At 36.0% G+C, this 17,915-nt stretch overlaps 1 protein-coding gene across 16 annotated transcripts in view; it reads right to left on the bottom strand.

Moving 5' to 3' along the window:
* Window positions 1–17,915, bottom strand: part of SOX6 (SRY-box transcription factor 6) — a 382,229-nt gene that overhangs the window by 217,038 nt on the left and 147,276 nt on the right. For 15 of the 16 annotated variants that reach the window (XM_041129350.1, XM_041129355.1, XM_041129354.1 and 12 more), the window contains one exon: window positions 4,632–4,842. The exons of the other annotated variant lie outside the window; for it this stretch is intronic. In XM_041129350.1, coding sequence (XP_040985284.1) covers window positions 4,632–4,842 — 211 coding nt within the window. The remainder of the gene's footprint in view (window positions 1–4,631; window positions 4,843–17,915) is intronic. 16 annotated transcript variants of the gene reach the window in all.

Below are 17,915 nucleotides of genomic sequence, written 5' to 3'. Positions count from 1 at the left end.
ATATAAAAGAAAGCCTTCAATTATTATTAACTAATGAAAATGGAGCAATAAAAATAACAAAACACAAAATCAGAAAAAACACCACTACCAAGTAGAGTAGTAAGATTTTCCCTATTGCATATAAAATTAATAATACATGTGAATCCTTAATTTTTAATTTAGATATCTTTAGACATATTATATATCACTATGAGTTACATATATCTACCCATAACGAGAGAGTACAAACAGGTGCACATGACAGAGAATAGATGGAAATTTATGAATATACTACTCTTTATATAGATGTTCATTATTCCAACATGCATATGTAAAAATCTTTGATCTCTGAATGTTCAGCTATGGTCTTCAAGGAGGAAACAAGAATGGGAAGCAGTTTATAAAAAGCTTGTGCTAGAATTGTGAACTGAGCTTGGTTGAAAAATGATACTGTATACATCGCTCAGAATCAAGGTCAAAAGTGAATTAGGAATCCAGGCCCTGAGTAATGAGGGCTTAGCACTTAGCAGAAATGACATGCCCAGTTTCCAGCTCAGAAGTGCCAGCTGACCTGCCAACCTAGCATTCCAGATCTGAAAGGGGGAAATCTGCTCTCCTAGCTACAGTCAAGATGTGTACTACTAATTATTGCTCGTAGAGGCTTATGATGAAGTACAGTAGGATAGTTGTCTGGAAGCCAACTCTCAGCCTAGAATTCAGACAGCCCAGGCGATGTAAATCTGTCTCACAAAAGTAATATAAGCAATATTCTGAAAGAAAGGTCTTTTACTGAAGGGGGATGGAAAGAGAAAGAAGCATTCTGACCATACTATCTAACATAAACTCTTCATTTGAGCTGTAAAGAGATTTAATACTTGATTGTACTGGAGGATACTTCCAAATTAAAAAGCCAGTAAAACAATCCTTCTGCTCGTAGAAAAACTAAGATGATGAATATATTGAAGTTATCCAAAAGGCCCTAGACTCTAGTGTTGTTGACTAAATTAGACACCTGTTCATTTCTGACCTCTTCTGTCTTATGAGAACACATGTCAGCAAAGTCTTCACATACTCAAATTAACTCTAAATATTTGTAGCATTCTTTTTTTTTTTTTTTTCCCCAGTTACAATTTTATCATCAATTTTCTCATTTCCAAATCTTTACAAATTCAGACACAGGAATGCCTTAATGTACAAAGTATGCAAATACTGGACCATGAAGTCAAAAAATGTTGTTTATCCTGTGATGTTGGTAATCTTTGTTCAAACCACAAATAATCCTAAAAACACACCTAAGGTATATTCAGTCCTGTATGAGGCGCTCATGTTCCCAGTATTATACACAAGACATGACACTGGCTGAAGCACTATTATTAAAGAGAGATTAAAACAGCTGTACATTATGCTGAAGCACTCACTCTTTCCTTTACAAACAGACGGTCCTGGATTACAAGCAGCACTTCACCATTTAAATCACTACAACAACCAGATTTAACCAGCTGGGCCATATTCTCTTAGGCAATGCCTGTTGACCTCCTCAGTCACAGCTGCTCAGCTGAAATTCTCATTAGACAACTTATTTTCAGAAGCCAAAGGACTCTGATTAAATATATCTATTTAGACACGACAAAGTCTTTCCGTGTATATTTCTTTCCCAATGTTATGAGGTACAACAGAGACCACAAGTAGTATATACAAGCACAACAGACATCTAATATCTGAAGGTACACCACAAAATATTTAAGTATCTGACACCAGCAACTCATATTACTCAAATTCAGATCCTAGAGATGGACCAGAAAGTTACTACAATAACACTAAAAGAGACTTGTTGCTGTACTCGCGTGGGGGTTAGAGCAGATGACTGGAATTCTCGAGTTCTTTATTCCACTTCTAATTCTACAATTAACTTGACATATGACCGTATGTTAGCCCAATTCCCACAGCTACATTGAAGGTCATGGGGCTTCTCCCTATAAAAGATGCTACCACATACTATTAATTTATTCAAAGGAGTAATGCAAGACTTCGAGTCCCCCAGATTTTACACAGTAGTATACAGTAGAAATACATGTTTTTTCCCCATTACATTCATTAAAGCAATTATATTATGCTATCTATTTGCTCAAAAAATCAGCAGGTGTTTTTTAATTTGGTTAAGCAATTTTGTGACAGATCAGGACTTTCTATGCAAAGGGCTCCTCAACAGCACTGGCTGCACACCATTTTAAGAAAAGAACTCCATAGAAATCTATTTTAAAGGACAGATGTTAAAGAGCATCATGTATGGTACATGTGTGATTAGGCTATTAATTAGGTTGCTTAAAAGAGACTGTAAGGTGGTAAAACATTTTCATAATCTCAGACCTCATCTCTCCAAATGACCCTGCACTGAGTCAGTTGCAGCACTCATAGTCACAACAAAGATCAGAGTCTTAACATAGTAATTATTTTTAAAATATTGTTTTATTCCAATCAAAGAAGTATGGAGAGTTTACTTCTTTTTAATTCAGAGAAACCTCTGAACACTGAAATAGGTATTCAAACCTGTCATAAGAATTTTGGTATTCCTAGTCTACACAGAAGTTTAAAACCATTGAACTTCCTAAATGTAATATCCTGAAGAATTTCCAATCTTTCTATTAATGATTTTTCCATGTTAGTTTATATGGTACAAGTCAGATGTTCATTAATTATTTTCTGTAAAATGGAAGTGACCTTTTTTTCTACAGATAATTCTGGATGAATTGAAAAGAACTTAACATGAAGATACAGTCAATTACCTTTGAATTTACAGGCAGACTTTAGAATATTTTTCCAGTATAATGCAGTCCATAAAAGGCAAGATTATTTTATAGGTCAGAAATGACCTTTATTTCACAGCTGGTGAGAACATACAGCATGGAAGGCTCACACTCAGTGAGAGGCATCTCTCTGCTGTGTACATACCTCTCTTAAATCAACTAGTGCATACTGATACAGAGGAAGTGCAGAAAATTCTTGAGAATTCATACAAAAATAAGCTATGAAATGCTTGAATCCTTACAGTAAGATACTATGTTTAAACTTTTTGATGCACATTTTTATTAGCACACCATTCAGTATACTCCTGGAAAAGTCTTAGCTGTGGTGTCACTATAATCAACAGCAACTTGTATACTCCTGCAGCAAAGTATGAGCCAAGACCTTTGATTAGCATGGAGTGTCGAACGACTGTTACTGACTGTAAAAAACAACTTTGCCAAAGTAACATTTAAAATAGTTTTCTTAGTCTAACCACCAAATCTAAGAAAGCAATTTTTAAAAGAGTGATCTTTACAGCTGAAAACAGACAGATGGTAGTAAAGAATCTGGGACATTCTCTCTTTAGAGATGTTTCACCAGCTTCAGAAAGGACACCTATGGAACACATTTATCTGTGTGCTGGCATTTAACAATTATGCCAAGAAATTTGAAAGCCTACTTCCAATCCTACAGGATTTTATCCCATATTTAAACATATTATTGTATCAGCATCAATTTTAATTGAAATTTACATTGCTACAGGGAGCCAAGGGATCCTGAAGTGCCGTGTTTGAAGCGCACTGTGACCATACCATAAAATTGAGGAGGTAAAATCATATTGAACTCATTCATATCTCAAAGCAAAAAAAGGATCAAAAAGTTATACTGCCTTGTGGTTCTACTATGTTACAAATACTCTTCCTGGGTTATTTTTAATGCCGTAAATCAACACTCGTAAAATAACTAACAGAATCCACACAGATGCCTCCACACCTGTTTAACCTATTTCGGAGCCTCCTCCTCTCACATCTTCCCTGGTTCAAACTCATGTATGAGCTCACAGACTAGAAGGTATTGTTGCGGAAGCAACCAAGACTTCATTCTACTCGACATGAAGAGAGATTTTCATAGTGGACCCTGACCATGTGCACACATATACTGATAAACTCATGCTCCACTTCTGTTTAGTTCCTATCAAGGCCAAAATCTTAGCAAAGTCAATGAAAATATCTGAATAAGGACTGAATACATAAACTGCTTTAGAGCTCAAAGATTTGTCTTCATTTTCATCTCTCTATTTTAACACTTGTAACAATACCTGAGCAGACTGTAAAAAAATTTATTTCTTCAGCCACAGTTCTAGATGTATGGGTCAGAAGTAGGTAGTCTTTACACTTAAAACATTCTCCTAGCTGCAGATGCTGGGTCATTAAGGTGATGAAAGATGAGAATTTCTAAGGCAAAACAAACCAGCTCATGTTTTATTCATACCTATTGTTTAAAATAAACATTTATCTTTTAAAAGAAAAAGAACAAATACCACTGAAGAATATCCCTCACAACTCTACAACTAGTTAAGAATTCATCATAATCTTTCAAGAAAGAGTTGAGTTTTCACCTAAACCAACATTCTTGCTTTGACTCACAGACAACCAACACAATTTAGAAAGTTTTAAAAAGCTGGCATATTTGTCTAAAATTCCTAATGGATCTCAAACTGCCATTGCCATGGTAACCTGTGAATAACTTTATCCTTGCCTTTGCCAATTATGCAATTTTCTGGCTCTTGGTACCCAACACATTCGTTATGCCTAAAAATTGTAGGGTTTGGGGGTGAGGAAACTGTATCGGTCTTATCCAACACATACCCTCTTGCTCAGTCCTGGTCATTTCTTCTAGTTTCTTCTGCTTCAGCGTGTCCACCACATCTGCAAGGCTTCCTTTGCGGCGTTCTGGTGTTCCAAAATTAACACTGGTCATTAGCTCACTGCGGTCACGACCTCCTTCGTCGGGCTTGTTTGGTGAGGTAGAGGTATTTCGGAAGGAATATAGGGAACATAACTTACTACTCTCTGACTCCTGCAAAGAAACAATACAACGTGAAAACATAGGCTATTCTCTTATGTCAGAAGGATCTCAAAAAGGTAAAAGTTGAAAGCGTTACTTGTTACTCTGTAATACTAATGAACCTACATGTATCCTCCAATTTCTGAAATGAACATTATGATTTGAATTTCTCAGTTTCAGTGCTTGACAGGGGCTCTTTTTTCCTTAAGGCCAGTCCTCTCCATGCTTCTAATGATCATACTTCATGCCTAAGATACTCCTCATCAAGGATTTTCCTTGTCAGAAACAAGCCATTTTAACACTTTTTTCAATGAATTTGTTAAGCTTATACAGTTTTCTTTAGTTCCTTAAGTAAGGGCAATACATGTAGCACTAAGAAAGAAAATACAGGCAAGGACAAATTATTCCTGGATAGATCCTCAGCTAATGGAAAACAACATAACTTAAAACCAGAAAGAGTTAGGCCAATAATGACTGAGGAGCAAGGAATCTACTTCAGAGATAAGATAAAGCTTATGGTATGTGTCTACCCATGCTCACTCATTGCTCTTTAAATTAAACCCTTTTCTTAAAGAATGAATGTTATAATGCTTCTAATATACAAAAGGAGATGTTACTCTCCAAGCTAACATAGACAAGAATGAGCAAGGAAATGAGTTTACGGCAGAACAAGTCGCATATGCTGATACACAGCTATTGAGACTACATGTATCAGAGAAGGCGTTATATAGCCGAAAACACAGAAAGAGAAGTAAAAAGGGTTCATCTCCCTTGTCAATGGATAAGGCATAGTATTTGAGCAATAAGCTAAAAAAAAAAAGGCATCAAAAAGCAACAAGTAATGCCAATTCTCCTCAGTTTTATGATATCACCCAACAGTCAAGCCCTTCATGAACTTCTGTGGCTCAGACTCCTTATTGTCCCAACCACAGATGCAACATTTGCTGCACCTCCACTTTCACTCTTTCAGTTAAAAAGGGCACAAATTCTTCAATTTGCCCTCAGAAACTCAACCATGGGAATTTCTCACACATTTCCCTTTCCAAAATTATTATTCTATTCTCATTTTTAATAGTACCGGGCTAGGAGTACTAAAAATTGGGGGTAAAAAAATGTCAAGGTTTTTTGTTTACAGTATGCCTAGAAATGTCAGTGTGTATATTCGATGCCATAAAACAGATTTTCTTTAAAATTAAAGAGTAATAATAATAGTGGCAATATATTTAAGGATTAAGAGATGAATTAATAGTTCTATCAAAAATCATTCTCCCAATGCATAGTGTTCCCCACAAACAATAATATTCCTACTACTCTATGAGCTGAAAATACCCATCTACAGAGTACTCAAGAAACATGTTGGAAAATGTCCCAGGTGAAACAAGGTCTGAAGAAAGGCGGACTATAAAACATTAACCATCAGCAACAACATCAGACATAAATCTTTGCTTCAGTCTTGAATGGATTAAGAAGAAGCTGTGCAATGTAACAGAAGGAGCAACACTAACAATGAGCAAGTGTGGTAACTAAGGGCTGTAGACTGCATAGAAGGTGGTGGTGACAAATCATCAGCAAGTACAGCAGTACATGATCAGCACAACACTACTATTGCCATTGGAGAAGGAGGCAGCATTTGCTAGTGATGTTGAAAATGTTTTTATTCACCAAGACAGGAAACTAGAAGAGACACTATCACATCCCAGCAGTAGCAGCACCCCTGTCAACACAGTAGGAGTGACAGAGGGTTTGTAAGCACAGACAGAAAGAGAGGTGACATGGAACAAAAACTTTACCTCCATTTTTTCATGTATCAAACATTAAAGAATTTTTTCATTCCATCCATTTGTATTCATTAAAGAATCAAACATCACAAAGGACAACGATATCTTAGACCAGGTACAGAGCTGAATTTATTTAGTTGCCTTTAGAAAAGGAAGGCTTTCTTATCTTCAATGGTTTCTGAAAACTACTTTGCAATTTTCTTAAAACTTGGTCTAAGTTACAATGGAGATGAAAAAAGCATCTTCTAATATTTTTCAAATTTAAAACTTGAATTTCTATAATACATTTCCTCAGTGAAGAATTAATACCACATAACATGGCATTTTCACCTTCAAAGCCTACAGTACAAGAGCAACTCAGTAATTTTAAAGGAGTTTGTTCTCAAGAAAGCAACATCCTCTTACAGTATATGAAGCATATCCATCAGGCTCAATGCAGCGTTTTTCATGCTCTCAGCAAGGAACATTAAGTCTATTGTTTAGGCCGGAAACAAGAAGATAAGGCTAATCCGTGGAGCAAGTAGAAATGACTGAATGTTCTTCCTCCTGATAACCTATCCTCTCCCTTGTCTGGATGCATACGTGGTCCAGCACACTGTTACTTCGCTGCTAATGAAAGACTCTCCAAATCCTGCGTCCATTAGGCAGCACATCCACACTTCTTTTTCTTGCCCAAAAAACTGCAATGTCCATAATGAAAATGAGACCAGTTTAAACTCCGTGCAAATGAAGTACATTTATGGAATGGAGGCAGAATGACAGCCTTTGCAAGAATGAGGATCTGTCCAAGTAATAGATAATTTTACGTTGTCAGTTTTGTGGGTAATTAAAATGTGGAATAAAAATAAAAGAATAAAAGCTATCCCTAATATTTTTTGTTCTATTTGGCCCTACGGCTATAGTATTGGGGTCACTAAACCGCTAATACATTTGCAGTGTATTATCTGAATTGTCGCTCTAGGAAACCCAGTAAGGATGACTTTCTGAGCCACATCTTCTTTTGAAATCAGAAATAGTTAAAAAGAGTGGCTGAGGATTCAGCAGGAAAACTGCACAAACTGAAAGGCATTCAAGGGATTAAATGGGCAAATGGAAAAACTGTAGACCAGTCCAGTGTAAATATCTTATCTAATAATAGCAGAACTCAGCTAGAAAAATCTAAATCAGCTGCATGTACAATTATCTACAAGAAACAAAACCAATACCCATGCATTCTACGATTCTAGATAAATTTGTGAATAATCTACAAATAAGATGTAGCTAAAATGAAACATTGAAAAGGTTTTGGAAGAAATTTTATAGCTACGCAATCAGAGTAGATATTTTTACTCCTGTGTATCTACTGTTGGCAGCTTTCTTTTTTATTCCAACCATATGAACAGGTTATATTGACCTCACGTTCGTGGCAAACTAGACAGATCAAGGAACAATGGGGCAAGGGAAGCATTTCTGTTATATTTTCTCTAGAAAGGTGACTCAACTACATTTGAAGGGAAGTTGTTACTGCAGCATTCAGTTTGTTGAAAATAAATAAAAGTTGCAGCGAATTTATGAAGGATTTTAATTTGTTTGGTGAACATTATAATCTTCTGTGGACCAATGCATGTCACATTTAAGTCCCAGCCCCTTACCCACTGCATGACCAAAAGTGCAACTATCACATACATCAGATGCAGGCCTGGCTATCAAAAATTAATTCGCATTGACATTCACAAACAGCATGCAGATACCCTGCTAATGTAACTGGAAATACCTGATGGCCCATGTACCCTCTGAAAAGAGACTAGTGGATCATATGTGTTGTCTGAGAGAAGAGGTGTATCATCTCCACAAGTTGTTCATTGGTCCTCTTGCTTTTATGCATAAGGTACTCTCACTAGAAAATCTGGAGTCCAGAATGGAAGAGGACAACCATGCTTCGTATCATAGAACAAGAAGATAAATTCAAGGTTAGGAAATGACAACCTGGTTCTTTTGAATATGGGAGGATTCAATAATGGAAGAGATCCTATACTTGAGAAGCTTTATGAAGCCACCTTTTACAGAATGAGGAAGCTTCAATTCATTTGACCTGAAGAGAGGAAAGAAAGGATGCTGTTAAAGGTATTTTTCATGCTTTTTCCAAGAGCATGGAAGAAGAGGTAAAGACAAGTAAAGTGCCTAGCCCAGATCAACTCAAATGTTTTCATTTTGCAAAATCCAGCTGAGCAATCCACTAGCACTGATGAAAATTCTCCATGAAAGTCAACTTTTCTCAGCATAACTGATAAGAATTAATAAGAAAATGGGCAAGGGAATATGACTGATATGAATGTCCACTTAAGATATTTGGACAAAATCTGGTGCCCAAATTCATCCAGTAGCTACATAATACACTAGACAACTGACACATCCCTGACTTCTCAGGTTTAAAATTCATGTATTTCTGTAAAATGGCATTTTAAGTCTAAACTTGAAATAATATCTTCAACACATGACCATGCCTTTGAAAGGTGCGTTTCACAAGTGTGCTATTCTTACTGATTTCAGTGATTTCCATGTAAGGAGGGGGTAAAAAGGACAATATCTTATAATACAATAAATAGCAAACATTTAGTCTATGGACAAAAGATTTAACACAGAGCATGCTTCTTCATCCAACATTGGTGAAGTTTGGTCACTAAACCCCACACATTTTTAGTCTTGAGTGTATTAGGATTAATTCAATTTCCAGTCAAGAAATAGAACAATATCAACATTTTAATAAAGTGTCAGTATCAAAATATTATGTCCATCTGAAGCACATTTTACTTCAGTAAAGCACAGAGTGCTTAGAAAAAAAGAAATTGAAGAAAAAGCTATGTTTGTAAAATTTTGAATTTGGTCCTAACGGAAAGTGTTGGGTAAAAGTAGTGCTTACTACAGATAACATAGCAAAGTGGGTTTCTTCTCAGTTTGATCCAAAGCGACATCTGGTGCAGATTGCTCAGGATCCCACTATACCTTTGCTAGACTTATAAAACTATCCTCCCACTCGCACACTAACACTGGATAATTGTAGAACAACAGTTTATGCTCATACCAGATTACACAAGGGTATTATTGCACGGGGATTTTTGCCCACCACTATGGTGGCATTTCCAGACTAGCCCTTAATAATTGGCAAACAATAAATTTTGAAGATAGCTTATTACACGAAATTAGCCACAAATCTGACTGCTTAAGGAACAACGTGTACGATGATTTTACATCTTAAGCTTTTTCTTTGCCTTACTGTGTCAGATATAAAAATGTTTTAGGTTGAAGAGGTATTTATTTGCAGAGATGACTAAACCAGAAAATCTTACTGCCCAGCAGCTGAAGACAGAAACTCAGTCTGGACCACTATTCCAGCTGCTTACTATTCAGCAAGGGCAAAATTGAGTCTATTTTTGAAATGTTGGTTTTTAATATCAAAGTAAATAAAGGGCATTTTTCCTGTATACATTTCCTTGCCAGCCCATTAGCACAGACAAGATTTTATTATAGATCATTCAACCCACTGTGCTTAGCGTTTTGACAAAATGTCCCTATTATAACAGATTAAATACCTATATATAGCCATTAAAATTTAAGGATTAGGTTTCAAAGTGGACACAATGGAGAAAAATAAATAAATGCACAAAAGACAGAAAAGCAGAAATTAGCAAGGCACGAATACTAAAATACTATGCATGGCTCACTCAGGGATAGGTAGCCTGTGCATGAAATCATGCTTTTACTTACCCCTAAAACCTCTATATGTGTATGTCAGTGAGAAAACAACATTAAGACTTCCAGTGCAATATGGTAAAAGCTCTCCTAGGTCTATCCTTGGCCTTTTTCATGTTAGAGAGGCAGCATGCTTCTTTAACCAATCCCAAATTTGCTTTGAATATATGTGGTCCAACAACAGTGTTCTTAATCTCATCAGCTTTCCAGGCTGCCTGGTGTAAACAATGAGTGGCCTGTTGGCCATGCCTTTTAGAGTTCCTGTGAATGGCTCAAGTATAGTTTTGCTAATGGCAGAAACAATTCTGTATAATTACAAACCACGGCTTGGAATAAAGAAAGACGGGGACTCTTTGTGACTACATACATGGTATTTTCTTCACACTCCATAATAATTCCTTTAAAACTGTTACATTAAGATAATATGTATAGATATTTCAGCATGCCTTTTGCTCTGAGAAAATTATTTTTTAGCATGTACATTCACTAAATTTCACAAGTTACATTGGTAAAATTCTTCAAAAAGAGAGAGCCACTTAGTTTCTGTACAGAGGAAGGAAAATCCTTATACTTCCTTAGATGTTTCTGTCGAAAAGGGATTGAACAAATAATCATAATTTTCTTGTTAGTGTAAAAAATATGTTTTCTTGTGTATTTAGATTCTAACAGTTTAATTAGTTCGTTTTCCCATCAGTGGTTCCACTGGTTTTAACAGGATAAATGAGGGTGTACTGCTGTAAGTGATGCAAATAAGGGTATTGAAAGTTAACCCAGTATTTTTCATATTGGAAGCTAATGTTTATAGCAGAATCTGCAAACTGAATCATGAGCCAACTTGTGTCAACTTTTCTGAAGCCCTTTCACTTCCAAAATAGAGCAAACACACACAAAATGACCTCTCTATCAGTGAAAGATTACAGGCTAAAAACAAGATTCAGTATTGCTCCTCTGAATCGCCAAAGTACGAATTGCAGGCGCTGCATTTGGGGGTTGAGAAGCAACATCTCAGTTTGGGGACTCCACAATCATGAGCGGAGAGCTGGCTTGGGACAGATCTCTCTTTGGGATCCTCATAAGGGTTAAGGGCAGACCAACAGTCTGGTGAGCTGGATTCTCTGGTCAGGAGCCTTAGAAGGGGGGAGTGCACGAGGCTGCAGATTTTAATGAAGAGACGCTGCAATTCCTTTATGGTGGCATTTACGTTTCATGCAGGGAGGATAGATTCTGTCTCAAAGAGAGAAGCTCTCTGAAGGTGAGAAAAGAGGAAAACTCGGGAACTGAAACTGTGGGCTGCACAAAATCAGGGTCACAGTGTTAGTTAGCAATTTAAGAATAACTACTGTCAACTTTGATTGAAAGTTGACGACTGCAATCCTACTCAATAGCCAGAGAGAAAACTTTCTGTAAGAGTTCAACTGAAATCGCAGGATGAATGGCCAAGAAGTAGAAAGCAAATATTACTAACATAAAATGTGTTAGCTGAATTGCTTATTTCCATGTGGATGAGGCTTTTCTGTTATAAAGGGATATTTATCTGTCTCTGCATTGAATGGGACACATGTAAACACCCCAGGAAAGTTGGATATCCAGAGTGGTTTTGATTCCAAGTACTAGAGGCATGCTGGCACTTGGAACTAGTCTGGAGTTAACATATAATGAAAGCAAATGTTTACAAAATCATTTCCAATCACTACATTAAATAAGGTTTCCCATTTTGAGGAATTTAATTAAATAGAATTAAGAGATATTAAAAATCTAAGTGATCATTTCCAATTCTCATCCAATTTAAAAAAACCCAAAAGTTTTATTACGAAAGATTTATTTAAATCCAAGGCTTGAGAATGACTGCTATGAGCTATTGCGAGAACATCATTTGTAACGTCTCAGCAAATTATGCTAGTGGGAGGGCAAATGGCAAGTAATGGAATAAAACCTCAAGTCTTTAACTCAGCGTTTACTCTGATAAAACTTACACCGATTTCACTGCCAAAGTATAGGCTGAATACAATCTGTAAGAGGCTTGTATTTTGTCTTTTATACACATCTAAAAACCTCAAAAAGAAACAATACAACAGTAAGCCCTAGCTCTAAGCCAAGAAATATTATGGTAAATTAAGAAAAGAAAAAAAAAAAAAAAGGAGAGAGAAAAATAGCTTTAGTTTAGATCAAAGGTTTAAAAATGAGATGACATAATAATCAGACATATATGATATGAATATGGTCTTACGACTGCAAGACTAGATATCTGTTTGGAAGGAATAGGCAGGCACTTTTTGTTTGATGTAAAATATGACCACTTAATTGCAGCAATCTCTTCATACTCAGTTGTTGGAGCAAACCAAATGAATCCACGTACACCAACTTTTGGGTGGAGAGATTTCAGAAGGATACAATCTTTCAACTATGTGATTTAAACCCTTCCCTTTGCAAATGAGCGAATCTGTGAAAAATGGTGACATGCATTTTGCTCCATTCCAGAATGGAAAATCATCTCAAAATTCTTAAATACAATGACCAATCATTTCTACATGGCAATCAACTCACCCACAAATGATACGCATAAACTCGTGTGCTTTTGTAAGAGTTAGATGCTAAGGATTTCCTTAATTATCCAAATACCATATGTCCTAACTTCCTGTGTTTAGGTTTGGTAATAAATCACAACAATATTGAGACTTTATGCCCTGGCCTTTGATTAAATGCTCTTATTAAGAAAAAGTAATGGATAACCATTTACAGAATGAGTATTTAGACTTGTATTTTCATCTAAACTGAAACTGAAGATGCATTGTGATCAGTCCCAGCTGATTAGCACTGTTTACCTTTTGGGTAAATAAAGACACATATTTTGTGATGTATGCTTGTGAGAAGCTGCCAAATAAAACAAGGATTGTGTGGCTTGGATATTCCAGACCACTTTGTATATATCCAACTTCCTCTTATTAGGTCGTCTTAGTTGTCCGACTTATAACTAGATCTATTGTAAATATCAAAATAAAATTTGTATTTATGTATTTAGCAATATCAAATGCACGTGGAAATCCTTCTCTGTATATAGTTACATGACATGTATTGCATGCTTTATGTTTCCCTTCTAGCATTTGCAGAGGAATGCATGCAGGAAACCAGCCTGCTGCATAGAGTACTTGTATTTCTTTAAGGTAAACACTGATGAAACATTTGGAAGATTGAAATAAAAACAAGACATTTATGAGACATAAAGGTATCACATAAAACTGTTGTGAATTACAATAACATTGGCTGAATCCCAGAACAGATAATCCTTATAAACATGCAGGAATGTTGTAAACTGTATATGAATGTCAGTGATACAGTACATTAGGAGATTCATATTACACTTGGTGCTGTGTAACTCTCAGTCCCTGGATTTTTCATGGCCTCAAAGATTAAAATAAATATATGTACTATCTTTCCTTCCTCCATGAAGACATTTTATGTACACAGTTTTATTATGCTGAACAAAGATACCAAAGTCTGTTTTTTCTTGAGCTGTCAAAGTACAAAAGAAATGCAAAAAGTCCTTGCACAGATGTAGTAAAGTGCTGGATTTTATCTTTTGGCAGGTGCTCAATATGCAGCCCACATAATCACATGTTAATGACTGGAGTGTGTTAATCAGCATGCATACCTGATTCCTTCTTGCCCAAGGAAAAAAAAAAATTTAACAATTTAGAGCGTGTTAATGCTTCTACTTTTGAAAAAATTCATGTCAATATACAGAAGTGAATTAAAAACTTTTCAGAAATTGCTTTATTAAAAAAAAAGAAATGTTAAAATAAGAGAAAGGAATAAAATGACTACAGGTTTAGATGAACATAAACTACAAATCTTTTGCAAAGAATTCAGGTGATGAATAATTCTATTTAAACACAGTTCACCCTAGAATATAGGGAAAGGTTTAAAATAGACTCTGCATTTGGAAAAAAAAATGTAGTGTCAAAATGAAAATAATACAAGTATAACAGATGTGCCAAAAAGAACAATTATTCGATTCTTCTTCAAATAAAGTCAGTTTTGTATTTCACCACCACCATTAAGCACATTGTCCTGCACACTTTCAGGGAATAGGTTTATTCTCTTTAATATGAAATGTAAACATCTTTTTATGCTAAAGCTAGTAAAACTAAGTCCTTGATCTTTCCAACCTTTAGACATGTGCTTAACATTATAGTTGTTGGCAGTCCTAATAAAGTCAAGTTAAGCACATACCTGAATGTTTTTTGAATCAAAACAACGTGCTTGAAAAAAAATTATTTTTATCTGTTCTGCAATATATTTCTCATAGAAGTCTATTTTATAGAAAAATAAAATATCATATCGTGTGCTTTTTCACACCCTTTAGTTTCAGCCAAAACTTTGTACCCGTGCAATTACATATCAAGGTATTTATCTCTTTAGTTAGATACAAATTCTGATGCACTACCTGGCATGCAGAAATAATATCACAAGCACAGTAGAATTGCTTTCGATCATCACAAAACTCAGATTTGTACATGTAAATAACAGCTGCATGAGCAATTTAGCAGATACAGAATTGCCAGAGTTTAGGGCATTTATATTTGATGCATTTTATATGCTCATATCCAGCCTGTAAATGAACTAAAAATAAAATTTCAAAACATGTAATTGTATCTATAACTTTTGAGAATTTGAAGCCATGAATTTATATAACAACAAATTCACAGTGTTTAGCAAGTGTAAACGTTTTTCAGTGATCTTTCCTAAAAACCTGAGTTTATTTTCCTTAAAGGGAAGAACTTTCAACAAGAGAAGTTAATAACAAGGAGGGGGCGAGCGACAGGATTGTGCTTGTTTTATGTAGAGACAGTAAGCACTGAAACATTAAGACCTTCAGGATACCACCTATTTCTGCCTTTCTGATGACAGTAGTTTTGCTAAAGCTATATAAAGTGAAATTTGATACTTGGTGATTTAAAATTATTTTAAAAGGAACAAATACATGTGGCATTAAGAGATCTTCACTTTTCCTGCTGCAATTACAAATCTGCTATCAGTACTGCTGAGACCTACGTGCAGACACAGTGGAAAGGTAGCAAGCTTTTCACTCTTTTGGCAAGAAGTCAACAAAAGACAGAGACTTGACATAATCATGAAATATATGTCGATATTGCCATTTGAGATAAAATCCAATGAGATACATTTCATTTCAAAATCCAAGGGGTCTCTGAATAACACTACAAAATGTATAGGGGAACACAGCATGTATTTGGAGGTAATTAAGTTGTATTTGTATATGTATATGTGTTTGTTTTTCCTCAGTCACAGGGAAATAACACCCATCCTTTAGACTTGACTTGCTGCTGTGGTTCCTTGTAACAGTCTCTCACTGCATCACTCCAAGTAACAGCAGAGTAGTGGATGCCCTCATTCTGTGCATGCACACGCTGCCTATATAACCCCTACAGTGGTGGGCAGGGGAGGAACGTCAGTGGGAAAAGAAAAGAGTACAGTGACCGTCACAGTGATAAATAACATCATCATGCACAGGGATCAGCACAGTGCCTGCAAGTTCTTCACAAACCCTGGCTGTTACCAGACTGTTATTTTGGGACTGGGGATGGGAACAGAATTTGCCTCCCTCTTCTTTTTACTGTTGGGGGCGGGGAGGGAATTCTGCAATTTGGAGAAAGATTCCAGATTTCATTAGGTTAAAGCTGCTCAAATTTATTGTTCACGAGGCCCACATCTAGCCTTTACAGCCATGGGAATACACCATCCCATTCCTCAAAGAAGATCAGGCCACTTGTCCATCTAATTGTGTATCTCGTTGTTGGCACTGCTTTCTCCTGATACTTCAGAGCAAAAATAAAAAACCTTCATAATTTAACTCACAAGCTGTGCTGGGCTCTATATGAAGATGGGGACCATTCCTGGTTCCCCTGTGAACAAAGCACAAATTATGATTATCCATTTCTGTACATATTTACTAGTATATACATGATTAGGGTACAGCAATTCAGTTACTATTAAATTTAGCAAAGGTAAGTATTGTTTAAGCTTTCTTTTACTTAATTGTGTAAGTATTGTAAGCTTTCCCCCCTCATCCTCTCTCAGTCTGTTTGCCCCAAGAGAGCCAGGTTTTGGATGCAACCTAAAAATTTGACTGTATTTCTTGCCTGCTACTCACTGTCCATGGAAGAAAGCAGGATACTTTCCTTATTATCTTAGGACCACTTTGCCCTCTTCCCTACAGTTTACTGCAGCAAACAGATACGTCCTTAGCCTGAAATAGATTTTATTTTCTAGTAGAACTACAGGCAGCAATAAACACCCATATGTCCAGGTATTTTCATATTAAGTTACAGTTAGAAATATACATATAATCTTTTCAGCTCAGCAATACGAAATTACAGAAATCTTTTGGTTGTTTTATTTTCTTCCCACTATAACATCAGATTGGCTGGTGATATGATACTTGCAGTGTAAGTCATTACAGGTCTGACGTTACAGTTGTTACACATTGCTGAATCTGTCAAATGAAAAGGGAGCACAAAGGGAATTTCCAAATGCAGCTGCTATTTCCCATTTGTTAAATCCTTTTATTACACCATATAAGTACACAGCTGGGAAATACTATAGAGTGGGAGTTAAAACAAAATATTTTGGCTTCCAGACATTCAGAATACACAAAGGACTCAGTGGAAAGCAATGCCTGATATCAAAAGGGAGTGAAAGTTTGAAAACATTTCTAGCCAGTGTGGTTTTTTTATGATAATACACAATGTAGTTTGAAGGTATTTTATATTACAGAAAGTGCTGCATACCATACATGTTGGGGAAAAAAATAAATCTTTTTTTTTCAGTCAAATTACCCTGCTACAGTATCTTTTTTTCACTTAAGACCTGTATGGCCCTTGTAGCACATTAAGATACATACTGTGTGTGCTCTCACAAATTCCAGTGAACTCCTTAGCAGTTTTAAGGGCACAAAGGATGAAGGATTGTGCCTTTAATTAGACACCACATAAAAGAGAAATTTTTTCCTCCCCATATGTCGACACAGCATTCTTTGAATTTACTATCTTATAACCAGACAACACACATTATTGATGCATTTTAATGACAGCACTACTGTCTTTACTTTCAGTATAAATGGTATGAGCAGGTGCTTCTTCAAATCTGCTTTGAAAGGATCCGTCTGGGAAAGGTCAGAAAGCACTTACCTTCTGGGAATTTGGTTTTATTAAGTAGAAAAGTGGTCACTACCTCAGCACCTATCTCAAAATTGCCCAACCACCTTCTGGAATTTGTCTTTCTGGAAAGAAACTCCTATCCTCCCTTAAAGGAGTATGAAATTGCTTTCATTGGGAAAATTGCAGGTGCCTCTGAATTCTTTCTTAGCAATATTGATGCCTGCTTGGAGAATGACGTGTTTCAGAGAAACTTTATGCAATTAATTGAGGCTTAAAGGTTTGCTCATGAAGGACATAAATAAGGGACAAAAAAAAAAATCAAAAAGAATCAAAAGAGTTACCCGAAATGACAGTCCCTCAAGGAGAAAAAAAATTTTTGCACCAAACCAGTCATCTAACTCAC

This window comes from Aquila chrysaetos, chromosome 16 (genome assembly GCF_900496995.4).
Source record: "Aquila chrysaetos chrysaetos chromosome 16, bAquChr1.4, whole genome shotgun sequence".
Lineage (NCBI taxonomy): Eukaryota > Metazoa > Chordata > Aves > Accipitriformes > Accipitridae > Aquila > Aquila chrysaetos.
The sequence above is the reverse complement of the archived record's forward strand: the minus strand, read 5'-3'. Positions and strand labels throughout refer to the sequence as shown.